The 17,341-nt window shown below is 31.1% G+C and overlaps 1 protein-coding gene across 1 annotated transcript in view; it reads right to left on the bottom strand.

Moving 5' to 3' along the window:
• The window catches only part of LOC108753888 (mannosyl-oligosaccharide 1,2-alpha-mannosidase IA), a 619,733-nt gene extending 604,569 nt beyond the window's left edge, over positions 1-15,164 (bottom strand). Inside the window, exons 1-2 of the mRNA XM_018495850.1 lie at positions 14,661-15,164; positions 10,861-11,079 (exon numbers count right to left, since the gene is read on the bottom strand). Coding sequence (XP_018351352.1) covers positions 10,861-11,079; positions 14,661-15,047 — 606 coding nt within the window. The 5' untranslated portion in view covers positions 15,048-15,164. The remainder of the gene's footprint in view (positions 1-10,860; positions 11,080-14,660) is intronic.
• Between the last annotated feature and the right edge of the window lie 2,177 nt (positions 15,165-17,341).

Raw genomic sequence — 17,341 nt, 5'->3', positions numbered from 1 at the left:
ATGAGTATCGCTCCGCTATCATTGAAATAACTGCTGCTAGATTACACCAAGTAATCTTACTTCAAAAGTATACGGATACACTGTTATAATATGTACTTCACATCAATGATTCTTGTATACGTAACATTAAATACTATTTACTGTTTAATCTCCAATCTATTGTATTTTATAAAAATAATTATTATTCTATTTTTCCTTATGAGTACACGTTCCAGCTTTCTTATACACATATACATCCTTATATCAAGGCAACTATCAATCAGTCGTAACGTAGAAATTTAATAACTATCCATAATCTAGATTGTAGCTCATTATCCATCTCTCTCTCTCCGCTTATTTGTCAAAGATTCTACGATCTGACCGCCTCATGTTTCTCCGTCTGCTCCTCCGTATCCACAGCAGCTCTTTCCATTTTCCAAGTCCGCACGGCACGCCGCCGATCCCGCGAAATGATTACAAACGATCAGGGATAACGTTCAATAAAACGTCTCCATTCCACGTTCCATGCACGTAGCGAAGATGCAGCGTGCTCGGCCGCCGAGTCGATATCGGCGAACACGTGTATTTATCTATGTCCGTTCAGTACGTGGCTGCGAATGCGACGTGCATCGCTGCGATATCAACGAGAATATGTCTCTATCGATAGCGCTCACGAAAAATCCCGCGGTCCTATATGCCTCTGTTAAAGGAAAGCGACATTCGAACAATTGACCATTCGAATCTCCCATCTTTCGTGATAAACGGAAATCTCCTGTTATCGCCTGCACACTAAACGATATTTATGTTCGCTCTACATTCACCAATACGCGCACTAAATCTAAGATCAATTTTCATTTTTTTATCAAATCCGATTTTTACGAACTCATTATCACTGTTCCTTTTTATTACGTATTTATATACGCATTTATTTATCTATTAAATTATCCTGATCTCGTATATTATCTATTAACTTTTATATATTACAATATTTCAAATTTATATATTAAAATTCAATACGCAAATTTAAATATATTACGTATATTATTTTCACAATAGGTTAAATCGTATATGAATTGCAAATACCGCATGGCTCATTCTCAAACATTCTCAGTTAAAATTTAAATTCGTATTGAGAAAAAATATATACTAAATTTTAATAGATATTTATTTGAATAGTGCCAACTAAATATTTAGTATATAACAGTAAATAAATATTTACTCAATGAAAAAAATGATAGCTAAATTAAATTAATGTTCTTGGGCCAAATAAACATATGTTTACATTTAATAAATATTTAGTTGGCGCTATTCGAACAAATGATTTATTAAAATTTTGTATTTTTTTTTTCTGTGTATCATTCTGTCTGTTGCGGATGATTACTATGAATCGTTTCGACAGAAAATAGCATAAGCAATTGTAATCGCAAGAAAAAAAGGACCCAAAGAAGAAAATGTTTCTGACACAGCCGCCGCTGGTCATCGAATTAGAAATTGCATTGTATAATTGGCGGAAGTGCGTTTCGTGGATTACGTACGCACGCGTGATTCTGTAACTTTTTTAAATCAACGAGACTGCTCTTGCATCGGCATTACGGACCCTAAAGTACGTCATTAGGCGGGTCAAAATTTACGAGAATCTCGCGGGAATTGCCAGTTGCGCGATGCGTCGCGTGATCAACGATGATGACCGCGTATACGCGTCCAAGGCGTGCGAGGGTATCCTTAACGAAAAAACGTCCATGAAATCTCCCAAAAGTACAAAGAGAATGGCGATACGGCAGGAACACTGAGCGAGGGAAGAGGAAATCAATTGCATACAATGTTGCAATTTTCATCTGTGTAGCCCGATATTCCGGGATACGACGCTGTTACTTGATTGTCGGACCGGAGTAACGGTATATAAACGCGCCTGGATAAAGGATAAACGTGAAATTAGAAGGAGCCTGGAATAATGAGGATCTTAAAATACTGTAATACTCTTGAACGGCTTTTGCTTATAGCCCCCGTAACAATTTTGAATATGCGTCCATCGAGGCCATTTCTCGGCCGTGTGATATTCAATGCCGTAATAAATGTAATAATGCCGAAAAGACGATTATAAGCATTGCGTAGAGAACCCTTTGATTTTTTAATAATTTTAACTCTCGATAATTTCAATTTCTTACCCTTTTATATCTTAATTCAAATTTAACATTAGATTTTTTCTTCAATATTGCAAAATCTTTTATCGCATAAAATTATTAATTCACAATACATTTATTACTTTTTATTTTTTTTAAATAAGAAATTTTTTTCTCAGAATATATATGTATGCGAATAGAAGTGCAAATAGAAGTGACTATGTATGAAGATAACCGATTCTTATTCTTGTATCTATTTCAAACGATCTTGTGTGGCGAAAGGATAATCGCGATACGTCGCATGCAAATACGATTCGACATCGACTCGAACGTGCATGCATGCATTAACTAACCAAGAACGTTGCGGCACCGTTACTCGCGTGATAAAGTTTTTCCACGTCTAAAGCGAATGCAATCTAATTTCACACGCAAAGCTAAGCGCTATCTTAAAAAGACATACGCAATAACCATTTTGATAAAACGAAAAGCGAAAAATGTGAATTCTTCGTATACGGAATACTTCGACTGTATCTTTCTTTATTTTTATATTTTGTAAATTATTAATTTCTGCCGAAAAGAAAATAACAGTTGTTCTAATATGAGATAACCTTAATAGTTTCCAAGTTTTATTAGTGAAATAAAAATAGAATATCGTACGGCTTTTTCTCTATTAAATTTACCTAAAATAACCTCGTTTCTATCGGATTGCAATTTGATACAAGATTCTCAACCAAATACAAAATATATTGCAAAGCTTTTCAGTTGCGTTTCGTTTAGCTGTTATTAATTTACAAAAACTCAAATTATTTCGCTTGATAAATCCGATCTCACGGTTCACAATTTATCTACATGTAAACGATTAAACTATATCCAAGTTGATTGCCAGATTTGGAGACCGGATGCGTCTCTTTAACTCCACTGCAATGAAATAGTAATAGCTTGGATTACGTAGTTGCAAGTGGTTGGTCGTCCACAATGGACAGCAAATGAATCGTTCGTGAATACATCGTTCATTTCTCTCAACTCGAGCTTTTCCTCTCACACTCTCTCAAGGGACTACAAAATAATTGTCGCGTTATATTTTAATTATCTTCGTAAACAATCATCAATTTAATGCGATGTTTTAAATTACAATTCGGAGCCTATTGCATTTTTTATAATAATTTTACTTACAATATGCAAGTAAAAAAATATATATATGACAAACAAAAACTGCATATCTAAAATCAAGTAAACACTCTACTATTATTTTATCCTTAATCATACTTAGATCTTTACCATTGATAAATTACTAATTATATGATTAAACATTTTATCTTTTTTATCCATATACTCGTCAAGTAATTTAAAATTCGTACATAGAATGACGTTTATCCACTTTTTCGATCTTTCATCTTTAAATTGTACTCTAATATTAAAAAAGAAAGATACTACTCGTAGAATATTCTCACAATTTTTGTCAATTCTAACGTCAGACAGACAAAGAAAAATTTTTCTGATAGTAATTATGCTTATCACAAAAATGTAAAGTGCATTGCTAGGGGAATGCAAATATAACTATTAGTGCGTATAGATATTTAACTGTAAACAAGTATATGTTTATAATAAAGAACAAGTGACCACTCAATATAAAGCAACAAAAGTAGATGGCCATGACGACTTGCGTGCGTGGCTTAAATTAAATTATGCGTATCAAGTCGTTCGTCAAACCAATGTTTAAACAAAACAGACCAATTTAATGTTATTATTTTTTATTATCAAAAATAAAATATCTCATATTTCTCATTAACAATTTACAGAAATGTCAACTGATGCCTAACAGAATAAAATATTTCCTGAGATTGTAAAAAAAACGAATTTTACTAGATTTATAACATATACATATAATTAATTCCAGTCTGACCAAAAAAATCAATGATTTACTAAATTGAAAATAAACTAATATATTAATATGATTTATGTAATTTAAAAAATCTATAAATCCCTCTACATATTTCTATATTTACATACGAGTATTTATATATATTAATATTATAATAAATTATTATATTATTATAGTAAATTTATAAACTTCTAAGTTTGTAAATTATTTCAAGCTATGTTTATCTTCATAAACTACAGAATTTCATGAACTTGTTAACTTTCTAATAAGCTAAACTTATACAGTTTCATATGAATTGCCAGTTTTCTGGATTCAAAAGCTCTTAATCCTTATTTTTTTGTAATTAAATATAAAAGATTATTTTCAGATTTTCGAAAACATTCTAAAAAAATAATTGCAAAATCCACTAAATAATAATTTCCTAAACCACCGTCTAAGTCACAAATAAAAAATAAACCTAAAAAAACACAAGTCCTAAATTGATAGATCAAAAACGAGGAATTTATTATTAAATTCAAGTCTTAATTATTATTATGGACAAATGGCAGCTAAATTAAAAATGCAGAAATTATTTTAACAGAAAGTCTAGACAGACCTATATAAAAGATTTTCATTGAATATGCAGCGCGAATCATAGATAGGATCGTGATTCAAAGTGACTAAAATTTGATGAAGCTGGAACCAATCATCGCGGATCAGCAGGTTTAATAGGTCCGATAAATACATAGTGGCACGGTCAGTCATTCATGAAGTTTAAAAAAGGAATACGCTTGGTTGCAGTCGGAAATTTGACGAGTGATCAGATATGATAGGTTGGTAGCTTCATCGTTATCTATGTTTGCCGTGCAATTCGACATCGATGCGTTTACACGACACGCTCATTGTACCATATAAAAATTCTGACATGCGTGCGGGATGTCAAATAAATACGAACAGATCTCGATATGATCATATCGAGTCGAAGCATGTTAAAATGTTCGATGTTATATGAAGAGAAACGGTTTGATCAAATACAGATTTGATTTTAAAAGAAAGATATATTTGCAACGTGGTTAGTTTAACTAACAAATACAATTCTGCACTGACAATAAACTCATACCTATGTAAACGAAAAAGATTTCACGCTGTTTTTTTTTTTAACTATTTTAACCGGATTTTTGATACAACAAATTTTTTAACGTTACTGTATTTTGCGATGACACTAATTTGAAGAGAGATCGAAAGTTTCATAAATATTAAAATACTATATATCGATCATATTTTTAATATCAATTAATATAAATTTAGTATCATTGTTTTATGTTGTATGTATAAAAATGTATGTATACTTTTAATATTATTATAATATGGAAAAAAAAGAATAATACGATACCAAGTCAGAGCAATTTAATAATCAGTTTTGCTAAGTCTAGAATCTGTGTATTAATCATCGAAAATATTCCCTGAAAAAATAATGAAAAGTTCGCAGAGATGTTCTCATGAACTGCCATGAAGCGACAGTTCAAGGATTCATTTTGCAGCGGAGAAATTAAATTTGTCCCGATTACCGGCGCGTGACCGTGCAACCAATACGATACGAGATTGAACATAATGCGGTCAATGCACCGTTGAAATAATGAGTTTGCAAGAAGAACCTCCAAACTAAAGAACATGTTCGATGACTTGGGCAAGGCGACACAAGGGTATGCGACTAAAATCGCTTTCAGAATTCGCTTCGGTGAATGCCGCATATACCAACGTTTCTACGGATCGTACCGGTATAGCGCGTAGCAAATTGTGAACCGTTAATAAAAACATTCATGCGTATAGTTAAATTAAGCCTTTCTGTTCCTTACGTTCATCGTGATGAATATATATTTCTTTCTTTGCAAACAAACTTCCAAGTTCGTCAATATATAATGCGCTTATAATGAACATCAAATAAAAATGAGCTTTTTTTGGACAAAACTATAAGAAGACATCTTAATGATGTCGATGAAGATGATGCAAATGCTTTTCAAATCAACTATTGAATACAGCAAGATTGTCAGAGAGAGAGACATAAAATTTTCTTTTATGTATTATCAAATTTACATTTATTATCTAAATTTTTGTAATCAGGAAGTGCGTTAGAAATACAATTAGATATACTTATGTCATATTCAGGAATATATAATCGTATGTAATATAACCTTCCATAGAAGTATCAACATGCACGTTGCACATGCACGTGCACATGATTTGACATCCGCACAATGGTGTCATAAAGGAACTAACAACAATCGCAATCAGTATAAATACAATTAAATCTAGTATTTATAATCTTAATAGGTATTGATATCAATCGAAAAATGAATTGATTCATCGAGGACGATACTGTACGCTCTGCTTAAACACTCATTACTGCAATCAATAGATTTCAAACAATAAACGGTCGTGATATTAATTCCGTCACTTGTTTATCAACAACCTCTATTCTATGCTAGTTGTAATGTAATATGTTCGCAATTAATAGTCGGCTACAATGATTGCGCAATCGGTTTTCTCATTTAAATGTTGCAGCCAACATAATAGAACGATATCGAATGCACCAAGATTGTTAGAAGGGAATATAAGAGTTCTTTCTCTCATTTACTGTACTTTCTTTAATAAATAAAATTAAAAATATTTCTGGAAAAGGTTTTAATCCAGATTTTAATATATCTCTTAAGAGATCTTAATTTCAATTCAAGATTTTAAAAAATATTGTATTAATCTAATATGCAGAGAACTATTATATAGTTTACTTTTTATCATTTATTTTTCAAAGCATAAATATTATATTTCATCTCGTCGCGCTGATTTCCATTTATGTGCAAATATCGAAATTGCGAAAGTACGTGAATCGTGAAAATTACTAAAATGTAGCCGCAAGTTGCAACTGACAAGCCGTGCGATTAAAAAATTATAAGTGCGTTCTAGTTTACTTTCATACCGTAACCAGTAATACTCAAACATAGCGTTTTTTATACATTTAGAATTCAATGTGCAAACACTAGCTAAAAGCCAAAGGGGATAGTTAATGCACGTTAGCGTAATGAAAAGTCTTTTAAAAAACTCACAGTGTGCGCGTAATATATAATAACCAACATCAATTGATGGCTTTAATAATAAATAATTTTTATAATAGATAATAAGTTTTTTCTGAAAAAAGATAATCGAATTCATTTAAAAAAAAAGAGACTCGTATTCATTTTACTATGTGCTTAATTTCAATTAAATAATAGAAATTGTTTACATCTTCTTTACGCTTTACATTTATTATATTCCAAAATTTTGTCATTTTTTAAATTTTTTCGCGTTTGCTTTAATCAAAAATTAAAGTTCTTAATCGTTATATCTCTTTGAAAAAAATAAATAGAAAAAAAAAGAATTTTTCCGCTAATAACGTTTTTATTTATTAAAATTATAATATTCTTTAATTATAATATTATTATTTTATGAAGGCCGTTCAGTGTATCCAGTTGTACGATAACAATATTTGCGAATACTTTTAGCATGAAAGAGAACAAGAAAGCATTCTCTATGACATCGAAATGAATAGGCGTAACCAAATGATGAAGATGAATGAATACAAAGCAACAATACATAATCAACTAGTACAAACAAATTTAACGATGAATCTTAATACAGCACATTACTTCGAAGAATGTCATTACAAGATGAAACCAACATATAATTAATAAGATCAAATTAAACATAACACAATCATTTTGAGATAAGTTCATTTAAAGAGTAGTACGTTATAAATCTTCGATAAAATTTACAATAAAAAACTATCCTTTATTGTAAATCGTTCTATTCGTAACAAGACAGGTTTTTTTCTGACAAAAGTTGTAACAGAGCAACGCAAATTGTGTGATTTGATATTTCTACACTATTGCTACTACCACGTTGCACAGGATATCGCGTGACTTCAAATCCTATCTCGCATCAAATGACGAATCGCAAACGATTCGCACACGAATGCAGCACAAACCTAATTGCTAGACCATATGTACGCGTCGATTGATGATCATTATTGTCGACCGTATTCAAATTAACGCGCCGATAATAATCGCAATTTTCGATTTTCAAAAAAAAGGAAGTAGTTGTATTATCTCTTTATATCGAGAACGGGGTAATTAAAACTTTCCCGTAAATGCACGCGATTTCCCAATTAAAATATAACATGCGCTTATAAAATTGCGCTTGGAATCGATACCACCGCAAAATTGCAAATCAAACGAGACTGCGAATTCCATACATTTTTATTTAGTCCAGAAAAAAGAACAAAACGGAAGGTGGATGAACAAAATTAAATAAAATTGACCTCGAATGCCGATATCGTGGAAAATCTAGCTGAATATAACAAATTATCAGCTTACACTGCCATGCAATGAATTTTAGTTAAACCATTTAACAATTCTAAAAATTGTATACTTATATTGTGTAAAATTTTACAATAATTTGTAAAGCACATAAAAAAATCTCATTGACACGTACTCGTTCTCTCTCTCTCTCTCTCTCTCTCTCTCTCTCTCGTTCTCTCTCGTTCTCTCTCAATTTTTTTTTCTAACATTCTAACTATCTCTTTCTCTAATAAAATTTAATGAAAATGAATTAAAATATGTACATAGGTGTATCTTAAAAGTATACTTATTATATATAAAATTTCATTGATAAATTATATATTCGCAAATTGAATAATCAATATGTATAATATTACACGTAAAAAAATTATATTGTATTAAACCAATAGCAGCCTAATTGAAAATAATTTTATTTGTTCAATAATAATATTAATGAAATAAATAACATTTTATTGAAACAAAAGTATGGCGTATTTATTCCATTAATATCATCATTGAAATAACAAGATTTTCAGTTAAACTGTTTTCGGTTACGTCTGTTATATGTGATCTCATTTTTTCTGTGTATTATTCAAAAATATCACATCAACATACTGAAAATAGTACACAAAGATATATTTAAAACGTTAATAAATTTGATTTATTTTATATATAATTAATATACTATATTAATATATTTATATAAAAATATTCCAGAAATTATGGTACAAGGAAAGAGGTGATTCTACATGAAAAAGTATGTTAAAAATTTTTTTGTAGAATAAATTTTTCATATGAGGTTTTGTTTTCGAGAAAATCGATTTTGAATATTCCCCGAGTACATATGCGCTTCATGCACTTAACTTTATCTCAATTTGTATCTCGCTACAAACTATTATCTTTGATCATATTTATATTTATTATTGTACGGAACAATCGAAAATGCACAATAAAAACAAGATATTTAAGCATAATAAATTTTATTACTTTATAAATTGTTAAAAATATCCATTCTGTCAAATACACAATTTTGTTCCACCAAATAAGTTTCTATCTCGATTTTTAAAAACGTTTCTTTCTAACATGTGTTTTGATGCTTTAATAATTAATTCAACAATTAAATTCGTACCCGGTAAATATAAAGTCGATTTTCTGAAAAAAAAAACAACGCATATATGAAAAAATTTCACTTTTTATTGATCTATTTTTTTTCATATAGAGTCAGTAACCTCTTTCCAATTCACGATTTCCAAAATCTTATATATAGTGCTTAAAAATGTAAGTAAATTTTCTCATATTTCGTCAGTCACTCTTATTTGTTGAAGTATCTATACAGACTCATCTGTTTCTTTAAGTGTGCATTATGCAATTTCTGAACTTATTCTAAAATTGAGTTTTTATATATATATATAAAACTCAATTTTGAAATAAGTATATACTTATACATATATAGAATCTGCAAGTCAGCGGGGAAGTGTTTTTTTTATGGCTAAAGTCGTTATGATCCTACAGTTTTTATAGAAGCAATTTGCATGCAGAGCGTAGAGTGGCGCATTGTGCAAGGAGATTGAACTTCTCGGGGTCAATTTAAAAATCCCGGTTCATTATTTTGCAAAACACGACATAGATCGACACAAGCAAAATTACTACTATATCACGAAAAAACAGCTTCTCTCACTTCCCTTTTATATGAAAATAATGGCAGCAGCATTTCTTCGGTGATGCGTGAGATGCTACATAATTTTTCACGAATCACATGGAAAGATACTATTTAAATAATCGAGTTTTGACAATGTTGACTTTCATAAAATCGCAATAAACAGGAATTCCTCATTCAAAATAAGTAATAGAAATGTGATCTTAATACGAGAAATATGTTCTCACATTTGTAATATAAAATTTATTGAAAAATCGCTCATAATAATTTCTTAAATAATTTTTAATTTTATATCCAAATATCAATTTAATCCAGATATTAATTTTTTTTTCGTCGACATACCTATATCATGTGATAATATAATTAATCCATTAGAATCCAAATTTTCTTTTAATAAAATATTTAAACACTACTGCATGTTTCATTATATAACAGAATCGAATTATGTTATAATAAGTACAATATTATCGTAATAATTATTATAAAAGAGAGATATTAAGTAGAAATTTTTCATTCGTAAATTATAATAATTTAATTTTACGTTAAAATAAATATAATTTTTATTTAATATTAAAATAAATAAGTAATCAAAAAATGTTCAATGCAACGATCAAAAAAGTAATATATTGTACAATGGCAAGCGATTATGAGAATAATTACATTGCAGAAATGATCTTTTAAAATATAAAAAATATTGTATATATTGTACAATACATTTTTCATTTAAGCATATTATTTAAAAATATTTAATTAAAATGTACGATATATCGCTTCAAATTATGTATGGTCAACAAGTCATCCCTACATTTGTCGTTGTTTATTCGCAAATATTTTACAGTTTGTCATGCAAATATTTTCTAAATCGAAACTCACCTCTTTCACTTTGTCCCTTCGTTGTCTGGCGATGTGATCCTTATCCTCTCCGCCGACAATTAATGGCAGCTTATCCGCAGGCGCTGGTGGCACTGTCACCAAAACCGTTTCTTCCTTGTGCACTATCAACGATGAGGAACTACTTGTACGCACTCGCGATTCACCCATGTCCGGTTTCTCTAATGTCTTTTGTTGTTGATACTCCTCGTTAATTTTTGCCTAAAAATTCAGCGCGCATTCGACATGTATTCCGCGATCATTTTAGATGGCATGCGAAAAAGTCATACAGTATACTTTTAATTAATAATTATTAATGAATATGACATTTAATCACGAAATGCATTGATTTGTTCTATTATATTTTTACATTTGAATATGGATTTATTTAGATTGAATATACAAATATATATAACCGCTTTTTTTTTCAATTTTTGAACAAATATTCTGTTTGTATTTCTAGATTCGATTCAAAAATAGAAATCGATGAGTTCAATTTAATCGTAAGGCATTGCTATTTCAAAAAAATGTATATAAAGATAATTGAAATAGAAAAAATGTATAACATATATTTAAAATTACATTTGAGCATTTTACTTTTCACATTTACTTTCTATTCATTTAAGCTAATATATAATTATTTTTTAAATAAAAATAATAGCCAAAGAGTCTGTTCAAATATGCACATTCACATGTGACAATAAATAGGAAACTACCGACATTTTAGTCAAAATAATTTCAATCTAAGCGTTTGTTTATATCAATATCTGATTTAAATGTTACAGCACAACAAACATTGGATTTCCATGACTGGTTTCGTTATCTCTAATGCATAATACAGACAATAACTATGCAAATGCACTCATTTTCGCTCAAATTAAGTTAGTTGAAAATCGAACTCTTAAATTTAAAAATTTTAAATTTTTTAAATCACTTCTCTTTTTACTTAAGACATAAATGTAAAATAAGCTTCAGCTTTCGCTATTCTGCTTTTATTAAACAAAAGTGAAACACATAAACTTATTTTTTATTTTTATTTATCTCAGTATTTGTAAAATAAAGATGTTGTATCTTGTAAAGATTGTAATCTTGTCTAAGATTGTAATCTTTTTTTCTGCCGATAAAACTATGCCGATAAAACTTGCAAAAATGTATATATATGAATATAAATAAATATCCGCAGTTTATTAAGCACAGGAGTCCACAGCTTCGTTAAACTTAAATGACTGTACGGATTAATCATTGCTACGGAAAGAAACCAATGCATTTTCACGAAAATCACGCATGCCATCTGTAATCTAGAATTCCACGGAAGTACATTCATCTTCGCCTTGTTCACGTTCGAACAATTGCATGCTCTCGAATGCCTTACCGTTATAAGTATCACATTAAAAAAAAAAAAAAAGAAAACTATGAGAACTTCTTTCGTATACGGAAAACACGTTTTTATTCAGTCTCATTAATTTCATTTCCACAAGATCGTAAAATAACGATTCCCTGAGAAAATGTCTGCTGAGAAACAAAGATTACTGAGATAATGACTACAAAAATAACGCAATATTGTTAATCGTAGTAAAACATCTTTCTCTCGCCAATGTTTTTAAATAAATACTTTCTATATATCCATCTTATCTCAATAATTGCCATTTCATAACGACTTATTGTTAGTATGATTACTACTTGTGTGTGACAAATGCACATTCATGCGGCAACGCGCGTACATAATCGCTACTCGACGATAATGCTATTTATATTATCACGGGATATCTTCTTTCGCATGTTCACATAACGCTGCCCCAATAGATCGCATTTCCCTTCGTACACGTACGTCTTTATTCGAGTCACTTCCCACGTTCCAAGACTCGGAATAAATAAAAAAAAAAAAACGTTATTACATTCTGCGAGGCTTAGCTTCGTGGAATCTCAATTTTTAAACAACAAATTAAGATATTGCCATAATGGTGTAATTTACTACAGAATTTGACCTTTCGAAAAATCAACTGCAACAACGCGCTTTTGATTTATGACGAAAAAGCAACGTGCGTTTAAAGTCTTGATTATGATTTCCTACGAAAGAGAAGAGAACGGCGAAACAGAAATAACAGCGGGACGAGTCACGCGTACAAACAAGATAAATCATATTTGCTACATACAATTCTAATAGTACGCTTACCCGTATCAATTAACTTCTCAGTCAAAACTTCGATTTATATAAATTTTATCATAAAAGCGTAAATTTATCACAGAGAACATATCACAAGTAAACAATCTATTTGTTTATCCGTATCTATATCAAATTTAATATATATCTTTTCAACAAAAATCAATTTTCCTTTAAATATTATTTATTTTTCTGTTTTTTTTTTTCGAGCAAAATCAGTTAAAAATCATCAAGCTATACTTATAGTTTTTAGCAAATTCACTAGATGTTGATCAATAAAATTATATATGTATATTCTAGTGAATTTGCTTACTTTTGTAATTTTTACTTAGTTTCAAGGTATGTAGGTACTATATATAATCGACCACCTTTATCCAGATATTGAATCATGAAGATGCATCGCCATACAAGGGCAAGTTCATGGCGCGACCTTGCGCGACCTACTCACGTTGAATGGAAGGAAAAGAGCGCAAACGAAACGGGAGTTTTTCAACGTCGGCGTGCAAGTCGCACAGCAAGTCGTTAAAGATATCCGATATCATGTTTGTTGCCCCCATTTACCGAGTGAAATTAAATAGGCTTTAATCTAGACGAGTTTAAACAATCAAATCAGTTACGCTTTAAGATACACTTTAAAATGCGTCTGCACTTAATGGAAAGATATGAGAAAACGAGCAAACAAAGGGAACTATGCTCGAATGATTCTCGAACAAAAAAGGAGATTTAAGAACGCTTCTCCAGATAACACATCTCCATTTAAACTTGAAAATAGTTTAGCTTCTTGAGTTCTTTAAATGAATAACTCATTCAAAGAAAACTCAAAAATATAATACAAATGTATTGATATACTTATTTTTCTATACAATTTACACCTTTAATATAAGTAATACTTAATTTGTATAAAAATCAAAGTATGATTTATCCTTATACAAAATTAAGAAATAGAAAAGGGCAGAAAAAGAATGCCTTTTGAATCTGAAAAAAGCTTGTAATTAGTAACATAAAAATGAAATCTTTTGAAATTCTCAGAAGCACTATTAGAAATGAGGCGAAATACAAACAAGAATTCATCATATAAGTCGAGAGTAAAAAAAAAAGAATTCCCTTTAGACGCTCTGTGTGCTATCTGAATCCATATTTGCGAATAGACGCTCTCACGACGCGACGTCCTAATCTCAAAATACTACGTCAACTGTTGATCGTATTAATGTTGCATCGAGATGCGGAATCGGTCATCTCGATGATTATTATTATTAGAGATGTCAATATCATTAATTAATATCTATTAATGAGACGTCTGGTTCGGTTGTCTTAAACTGAAACAAACGTAGACGATTGTTATCGGCCATTGAGACGGAATCGTGAACGAAGTGACAGCGCGTGGAGTCCGCGCACGTGCGTCAGCCATGTACGTTACAATGGCCGTATGTAAACAAACGGAGCACGACCTAACGCAAACGGAGCATGTCAATCTTGTGCTTTCTACCGCGACGGTACTGTTTACTGGAGGGAATTCAACATTGCACGAGAAAAGTGTTTCCTGTTGACGACAAGGAGACTCGTTCAAGGGGCAAGGCATTCGAGAGGGGACATTCGCACAATCGAATCGAGAGATCGATTCAAGGGAAGCGCGAATTTGCACCTGCAGCTTCTGCTTGTCCTCGACGAGGTGTACGTCTTGATGATCGCTACCCTCGTGGCCCGGCGGCACCGCGTTCGGATGTCCGATCGCGGACGAACGCGAGTCCTTGACGTCGCCGGAGGCGCGCGGTGGCACCGGCAGCAGCAGCTCCGGTCCGGCCTTCTGCATGCTCTGGTACACGCGGTAGACACTGTTCACGGCGGCACCGCCGGTACGAAAATCCGGCAAGTAGAAGAACGCACCGAAGCACACGACACCGAACGTCATGAATACCAGAAGGATCAGGTACTTCTCGCGCGGGCGGAAGGACCGTCTCGAGAACAACGGCACCGGTACGCCGTTCGTAAGGCGCTGGTACGACGGCAGCACGCCAGTCGACGCGCTCATCTTACCACGACACACCGACACACGTGCAACGCGCCGCGGCACTTAATCACCACCCCGATCTTGTCGGATACGCGAAAACTCGAGCACCCGTGCGCGTTTCGCACCCGTGGCTCCTCAGCCGTCATACGCCATTACGAATCGAGCACCACCTGCGTGGAACAGTTGACAATCTCACGATTGCTCCGAAGCGCCGATCAGCTGATGTGGCGCGCGTTCGAAACTGCGCAGCGACAAGTGACCGCCTGCCTGCCGCTTTTCACCCGATATAGCAGTGCGAGCGACATCTGTCAGCAACGTGAGAGGTATGACTTACTTAGATGGTATGACTTACCATCAGTCAATGAGTGCGCGAGAGTTACGTATTTATCAGTTGATAATAGCAAAGAGAAACCTAATTATAAAATAATCGAGCTCTAGATGAAAAAGCATTAGCTGGTGTAACGAGAAGTTACAAACCTATATTGGTTATAATTATGTCGTTTTATATGGGTTTACAAGCATGCAAATGTAAAAATAATTAAATCAAATTGAACAATAAATTATTATGGTCTAATTAAAATGTTCGGTTTAGTATACAGTATATAATTAGTATTTAATATTTAGTACAATTAAAACAAATAGTTATTAATAATTAGTTATTAACTATCTACCTTAATTCATTGATTGTTAATTATAATTAACGTAATATATATACATTAATTTTAAAATTTATTGTAACTACACGGAGAGAATTTTCTTTTAAAATTTACCCTGAAAATATTATAGTTGAGGTACAATAAAAATTTTTACCATGCACTTCAGTAAAATTAATTGAACTTATTTTATAGTTTATTGTAGTTTTATTAATGAATGAGAAAGATTTACATTAAAATTCTTCGAAATACACATTGTTGTCCCACGACTATCATATTTTCAGGGTAAACTCTAAGAAAAAAATTCTCTCCGTGTAGAAATAACAATAGTTATAAAATTAAACATATTCCTTTTATCATAGACATGATTTAATTGTTCAAAAAATTCAACTATATAATATTGCAAGGGAATTTTATTAATGTCATAATAAAAGTAAAGTATTTTTAAAACAAAATACTCATACAAAAAGTATAAAATCGAACATTTGTACATTGATCTTACAGTAAGCTCTTAAAAGTAAGTAAAGTAATACAATGTAAAACGCAATGTATGTTAATACACAAAATGTAACTTTAAAGATTGTTAACATAAAATAAACTCCACGCATTCTCAGAGATCAAGTTTCACCTGTTCCCTACATAATTCTTCTCTCATAATTTACAATACAGTTTCTATCCTAACAAGATAAGTTCTATGTAGCATGGCTAGTATCACAATTCCAACTTCTCATCTGCGCAATAAAATAAAATATGCAATTGCATAGAAATAGAAAATGTGGTTCGCTCAACTATGACGTACAAAATGAATTGTGCTGATGAAAAAAAAGCGTGATTATATTTACGTATATACAAATAAAAATATATACTTTAGATATGAATAACGCTGTAATTTAAATACATTGGTGAACTATTTTATAAAATACAAATGTCTAATAAATGATTTAATGTTATGTTAGAATCTGCGCCTGTTACAATAATATCTATAATCTAATTTAATAAACTGTATAAGTACATTAAAATATGTCTAAAATAATAGGATTAAGTACAATTTTTCTACAAATAACATAAATTATACAAAATAAGTCTCTATTAATAAAATTTGTAACAATACTTTTGTGTTTGTAGACGATCTTTTTGACAATCTTTTCTTAACTTGTCTCGATTTCAAGGGTAGCTTAATGACAAATTATTGATCTATATAATACTATATAATAATACTATATAATTACACGTACTCGATTTTCTGTTCGCTCTTCCATTCCTCGATTAATCAGGATATAAATTAAAAGGATTATAATTTTTACTAAATCAGATATTAGCTCTGGATTTCTCTTTCACTCTTTTGCCCCTTGTTTTATCGTAACGTTGTCAAATAATCAAAAACTCGACAAAAAAGATTTAAAAAAAGTACGTGTGTATGTGTGAGAGAGAAAAAGAAAGTAAAAAAAGAAATAAATTAGTAGAATATAATAAAATATTAAAAAACTTTAGTCTTTTTGAGTTCAATTTACTTTGGCCCATTTTGAAATTAAAAATAGAATGTTTTCACTGCGAATTTTTATTAAATTTTTAAGTTTAATAACTTTGTCATTAAAATTAATAAATTGTCATTAATAATAAAGTATTCTAATCGTACACATCTAATTGTATTATATATGAGTG

Source organism: Trachymyrmex septentrionalis, unplaced genomic scaffold (assembly GCF_001594115.1).
Source record: "Trachymyrmex septentrionalis isolate Tsep2-gDNA-1 unplaced genomic scaffold, Tsep1.0 scaffold73, whole genome shotgun sequence".
In the NCBI taxonomy this organism is placed as follows: domain Eukaryota; kingdom Metazoa; phylum Arthropoda; class Insecta; order Hymenoptera; family Formicidae; genus Trachymyrmex; species Trachymyrmex septentrionalis.
Note: the sequence above shows the minus strand (reverse complement) of the source record. Positions and strands in the feature narration are given on the sequence as shown.